This window comes from Fulmarus glacialis, unplaced genomic scaffold (genome assembly GCF_000690835.1).
Source record: "Fulmarus glacialis isolate BGI_N327 unplaced genomic scaffold, ASM69083v1 scaffold12998, whole genome shotgun sequence".
Classification (NCBI taxonomy): domain Eukaryota; kingdom Metazoa; phylum Chordata; class Aves; order Procellariiformes; family Procellariidae; genus Fulmarus; species Fulmarus glacialis.
Genome location: NW_009230204.1, coordinates 34,537 through 41,233, shown reverse-complemented (window position 1 = coordinate 41,233; position 6,697 = coordinate 34,537). Strand labels below are relative to the sequence as shown.

The 6,697-nt window shown below is 38.1% G+C and overlaps 1 protein-coding gene across 1 annotated transcript; it reads left to right on the top strand.

Annotated features, from left to right (window-relative positions):
- Window positions 1-1,034: 1,034 nt before the first annotated feature.
- On the top strand, window positions 1,035-4,691 carry LOC104081400 (chromosome unknown open reading frame, human C12orf45; the record flags this gene model as incomplete). Its single annotated transcript, XM_009584137.1, has 3 exons — window positions 1,035-1,121; window positions 2,824-2,960; window positions 4,494-4,691. Coding segments are annotated over 3 exons (407 nt in total), but the record flags the coding sequence as incomplete, so codon positions are not given.
- Window positions 4,692-6,697: the final 2,006 nt, after the last annotated feature.

Genomic DNA, 6,697 nt, shown 5'->3' with positions numbered 1-6,697 from the left:
GCTGGCTGCTCGTACTGCGCTTTTTATTACATCTCGCGTGTTTTGAAGAGCTGCCGTTTTCCCGGGCGCGGCTAGTACGGTACGAAGTAAATACAGAGGGGGAAAACCCAAAACAAACGTTGAACTAGTATCGATAGTCGTAACAACATTTCTATGAGAATAAAAAAATGTTAAAAAGAAATAAAGCTTCGTGTTAGTTAATGGTTAAGGGCTGATGGCTCTGTTGGCGGTCATAAGAACTAACTTGTCTAATTAATGCAGTTTCCCCACATCATTTGGATTTTACGATGCTTCTCTTGAAAATACTTGATTAGGTGATTAGCACCACCGTGTGCGGCTTGCTTTCATTGATCGCCACCACACAGTCATACACACGAGGGAAGGGATTTAAATGCGTGTAACGAGCACGCGTTAGCTGTTGCCTCACTAGGGTTTGCTGTCGGTTATTGCAGGTAGTTTCTCTGTGCCTTGATACCTGTCGCTACATGAATCTTCTTACAGTGGGAGCCTGTAAGAAGTGACCTGCTGGGTCAGACCAGCGGTCCGTACAGCCCAGTATTCTGTCTCCCATCAGCTGCGATAGCAGATGATAATTACAGAGAACTTGTTAGTTTAAGCACCATGCTCCCCATTCTGGTAATTGCCCGGTGTCTGCCGTTGAAGTGGTAGGGATGCTAGGGGGTGCGTTCCTGCTCAGTCCTTTTAGTATCTGATTATGACTCTGCTGCCCTGAATTTGTCTAATGCCGTGTTGAACCTGCTGATCTGTCTCCTTTCACAGCCTCTTGTGGTAGCAAGTTCTAGAGATTCACTACCTACTACATACAGAAGTACTGAGATGACCACCCCAAACGGACATCAAGGAACAGTATTTGCAGGAAAGCAGAGTGGAATTCCTGGAGGCAGAGACAGTTGAATCCTCATTTTTAGTCTTGTAGAAAGGTGGAAAAGTAGCAGCAAGAAGAGAGCCTCACAGTTAAAAAGTGACATTTGTGGTAGATATAGGTAAACATTCAAATACTTGTTTGTTTCCAGGGCTGGAAGAAACTTTGTTGATTAGTTCAAAATGTAGCAGCAAGAAGGCCACAACTTTACAGACAGTGAGGATGCCAAGGAGTAATGGTAAGTAGGACTTTGTTACTGGAACAGTGTCAAGTAGTAGGTAACATATTTGACATAACTTTTGCTTCTGTGCTTTCCTTGCATTAGTAAAGGGAGGAACTCGTGTGTTCTGTTTCTATTGGTGCAGGTCCTCCTTTGCAGTTGCACGTCCCACAGGTCAGTCACGTAACTGCTGCTTCTGCAAAGCTAGATGTTGCGATGCTCGGCGGTACAGCTGTAAGTTTTAGGGACTTAGTTCTCCTTGCAGAAATACTCGTGCTGTCTGCATATAGTGAATTTGCCAGGTTGTACCTTTGGTCTTCATTTAGTCAGCTGCTTTCAAATTGATGCAAGTTACGTAGATCACTTTCAGAACTTTATTTTTAGTTAATGTGCTGGCAAAATTGTTAAGCCAGATCATATAACCATTCATTCATAACAAATTAATTTGAATGCATTAAGAAAACTTTTTTTTCTTTAATCGAGCTACGTTCCTTCTTTCTTAGTTGAAGCTACATATAGATTGTTAACATTCTCTTCAGCGTAACTCCGTGCATAAGAGGACATAGTGTAAAAATCGTTATTCTTTGAAAGTAGTGTGTCTTCAGGAGTTTTTCTCTTCATGAAAATATACCAGAGTTCTTTAGTCTCAGATTGTTCTTTTCCAGTATAGAGTTGTTGCTTTTTTGCTGATCTGGGCTTCTTATCTCTTTTCAGAAGTAATTCCTCAGTATAAAATATTTGGTGTATAAAAGCATTTAATTTAAAATGGACTCCTGTCAAATTACTGTATTTTTATTTTGTGCTTGAGCTGAGATTTAAAAAGTAATAGAAAAAACAATTTGTTTTATCAAGTTCTTTCTTGGATAAAAGTCTCTATAAAGATGACAGTGTTTCAAGGGTAGATTATACCTGTTAGACTTCTGCGGAGCTCACTCGGAATAGTACCTCTTACTTCACGGAAAATGAAAACTGGTGATTGGCTCATCTGCATGTGTGGCACACAGATTATTTGAAGAAACTCTGGAGGCAGGTGAAGATATTCCCTTCCTCTACGGGAGGGAAAGGGGTGTGAGTCTCCTGATGAAACTGATTATCTTAAAATTGTTGGGAAGTCCCACTGAGCTTAGAGGGATATATCTGTAGAGGGTAAGTGCTTTATACTTCTACCTAGAGCATCTGTCTCTCTCCCACCGTCTTAATTTCAGAGCCCCTTTTGATAATTATGTTGAACTTTCTTTAGTGTAGCATCTGTACTTTAGTGGCATCTGTACTACAGCTAATTTTTCCATCTTCTTTGAGACATTCAGTCTATACTTCAATAGGGAAGAAAGGAGGACATAATTATGTTTCCATTGGAGATAATACTGATGTGGAAGTTTCTCAAGATGGCACTCAATATGTATTTAAAACCATGGAATTTACAAAGAAATTTTCTGTAAAGTAGTACACATTTTATTTTCAGAATCTGAATGGAATTGTTGAAGTGATTTCTTCCTGCACCACATGCTGACCAATAGATTCGATATCTTTTTGCTGTTTATGTCTTGGGAAATTGAATATTGTAATAAATCCTCCTATTAAAACATCTTAAATATGGTAGACAGCTGGAAATTACAGTTGAAATGGAATCTGTTTAAATGTTCAGATTTCTGAGGTATAAATGTATAAACTAATGCACATCTGTTTGTATATATACATGTGATAATTATTTCTTTTTCAGTTTTGGACCGAGTACAGAGCTTTTTACCGCAGATGGCCCATGCAAATGATGAGCTAAGAAGAAAAATGGTAACAGCACCGGCTCATCAGTTTGATATTGAAAATCTAGACAGTGCAACAGAAAAAGTTATAGAAATGGTAAATACTATATTTTTTTATTTTATGAAGTAAATTTAGATGTGATTAAAATAATTCTCTGATCTTAGAATGAGCTAATTTGGTAGATAAGGCTAAGTCTTTACCATTAATAAAAATGCTTATTTGGTTAAGATTTACTACTTGGTTTTCATACTTGTAGAATTTAATGACTGGGGATGAAGTAGTTTAAGGCCAGAATAAGACATACTTTTGAATCAGCATCTCTGAATCAAAAGTAAGTCACAAATTGTATTTTAAATGTCTCATGGGTAATTTGGTTTAGAAACTGGACAGTGTAAGGCATAACAGAAGGCTTTAGTATAAGAGTAGTAACTGGTTTTCAGCTGTGCTTTGTAGGTATTTTTAGGACTTGGCTATAGGTCTTGGGTTTACAAAAGTTGTTAGTGTTGTTGTGATCCTTTGTGGCTGGTATTTGTCTGTTTATTTACATTCACATCAATGTTTTCTTTGTGTGCTGCAGCCACATGCTCATGTAGGAAAATACTAATATGAAGGTGATGTGATATGTGCGTGTCCCAGACAAGTGCCTTCTGGCCTGCAGACCCGCAAGATAAAAGGCAGAAATAAGGCAGCCTGGAGTTTGGTGTGTGAGCTGTCAGAACAATTTATTGGCCACTGGTTGGATTCAGAGTTCTTGTAGATTGTATCCAACGTACATGCAATAGGTTCTCCAGTGCTGGTATACGCTGAAGAATTTGAAATAAATAGTGAGGAAACAAAGTGGATCATGAAAATTGTTTGGTTTAATATGCTGAAGTGGAATGGGTAACTTGGACAGGATTTTTAAAAGATTGGACCGGGGAGTTTTGGTTTCTCTTTTCGGCTTCCCATGCCCTGCCACGTGCAGGGCAAGCTGGGGCGGGGTGGGGGAGCCTAGCTGGGGTCCATGACCCAGCTGGCCAATGGGGTATTCTATACCATGTGACATCAGTATAAAAACCCGGGGCGGGGGGGCTCGCCCCCCGTTTGTGACACGCGGTCGGTGGTCGGTGAGCAGTTGCATTGTGCATTGCCTGCTTTGTATATTCTGTTATTTTTGTTGTTCTCATTGTTATTATTACTGTTCTGCTTCGTTTTATTTCAATTATTAAACTGGTTTGATCTCAACCCGGGAGTTTTCCTCCTTGTGCCCTCCTGATTCTCTCCCCTATCCCACCAGAGGCGGGGGGGCGGTGCGAGCTGCTGCGTGGGGTTTATTTGCTGGCTGGGGTTAGACCACGACACTGCTCATCAGTTTAAATATCTGATTTAGACTATCTGAATTCAGCTATTGACTCATTTCTCTCTTTGATAATGATATAAAAATGGCCTTATATTTGCTATAGGGCAATATAAATTACAATTTAAATATTTAGGAATCTGTTCATGATATTTGTCATAATCCTTGGAGAACCCAAAAGTCTTTCTAATTGTGGTTTTCTTATGGTAGTAGGCTGTTTGCTTTATGTTTTACTCAAATGATAGAAGTGGTATAGACATGTATAACGTGTTAACTAAGGTCTTTTTTTCCAGAATGTGGCCGTAGTTGAACTGAGTGATTCTGATACAGATGAAGAGATACTAACTTCAGAAGATGACTCGGAATCTGAAGATGACTGTATAACTGATGAAGTGACAATAGACAACATTAAGTTTCCTAAACAAAAGGGAGAAAAGGGCAAAATAGAAATTTTGGACAGCAAAGTGAATGAGTAAATCTGTTTTATTTTACTTAAAAAAACCCCAAACAACAAAAACCCCAAATCGTGTTTTCTTACTTTGAAGACTTGGCCCTTAAAACTGCCTTGTTTCCCAATGTAGCATCCCTCAGGGTCATGTGAAATGCTATAGTTTACATGGTGGAGAATTCAGGATTCACTCATGACTGAGGCAGGCTGGATTTCCGAAGAATTAAGTACGGTTTTATTTATCATAAAACATGGAAATGAACTTCATAGTAGGTTAGACTAAGAAAGCAGCTAGAATTTGGGGCACATGAACTAGTTAAGTTAAAATTCTTGTTCTGTTGCTTTGTTGAAGAAAGATTTTTGTAGTGTGCTATAAGAGATTTTTGCTTCAAGGGCAGGAGAGAGTTAACTAGGAAAAAAGTTTTGTTTTTTTATATTCCGTGTCCTGTGAAGTGTTATGTACAATGTCTCCAATATTAAACATTATCTTAAAGTACATTAGAGGTATGTCTACATTGCATTCATGACAATTACTGTTGAACACTAAAGCAGTGGCTGAGGTCATTTCAAGATGAGCTAGCATGGGTAAGGACAGCCACGACTCAAGAGAGAGTTCAGCAAAGGATTACTTACCCTCTAAGCCTGCACTGAGCTCTGTATCCTTACGGGTAGGTTACTAGCTCATATTTGGAACGTTTGTGGCTGTAGTGCAGATACCCTCAGTACTTAAATGGTCAAGTCTGCCTCTGTGGTGTTACAATTGCTTTAAGCTACACTTTTCATCTCCCGCTTTCCCGGCCACGTTTCTGTCCTCTCCATTTTGTTAACATTCTGTCACTACCAGAAGAATGGTACTGGTACAGGTTCAGCTGGCCTGTACTTAGGTTAGCTTGAAACAATTGTGAAACCAAAATCAGTGAAAGTACGTCTCCTTCATTCTTACCTCACATTGATCAAATACAATGATTTGGGCTTATTTACTTCATAGATCGGTTTGCATTTCAGAAGTATCTATCATGCTCCTGGATGTCATCGTTTGTTTCTTAAAGGAACTTTGTATTTCCTACACCATTAAAATCAAATTTTCTATATTGTATTTGCTCCAATATTAAACTTAATGTCATGACTTGAAACCTGCAATTATTTACAGAATTTATTTTGAATCCCATATTTAAAGCTATAGTTTTAATATCTGTTTCTGTAATATTTGTGGTAAGAAATAGCAAGGATTCTGGTCTTTCTTTCACAATGTGGCTGCTTAAAAATAGAACAGGGGCATGATTTACTGGGATTAACTGACTAAACCACAAAATATTTTAGCAAAGGGGAAGGATGGGAATCGGGGAATGGGACTGCTACTTTTAACGGCAGCCTGCAAATCAGATTAAGCTTTGGGTGGAGTTGAACTCTAAGAAGAGCAAGTGGTCTTAGTAGCTTAGTTTGTTAGATGAGGTCTCAATCTATGGAAAATTCCCTTCAAACTGAAGAAAGTTTGAAAGCCAACATCTTAACTCAGTCATTTTACAACAGATTTTCCCGTAGATTAAAAAAAAAACAAAGTATGAAATACAAAGTAATAATCATGCTGTATAAAACAGTGATAACAGTCCATGTGCACAGACACAAAAAGTGATTTTAATCTGTTAATGTAACCACCTTTCAAATTGCAGGCAGATCACACATTCCATATCAACAAAAAGATAGAAAATATTTTCAGTAACTTTAGCTTGATATGCATAGTTTAACACCAATGTTGAACTCTGTATGTACTATACAAAGATCATAGTAAGTGCACTTTCTTGCATTGATTTACTTCTTATGGCACAAAGATTTTCTGTACTGCTGAAGAATCACCAGAGCAGAATGTTTAATTGCTACTGTAAAACTTGAAATGGTTTATAGCAAAAATGGCATAATAAGTATATTTTAGTTCAACGACTAAGGATTTAAAATGATCATGTAAATATTATGTTCACACAAATAAGTAGGCATGTGAGAACTCATTCTTCAGTTGTATTTAAAAAAATAAGCCAAACCATGTTCTTACGC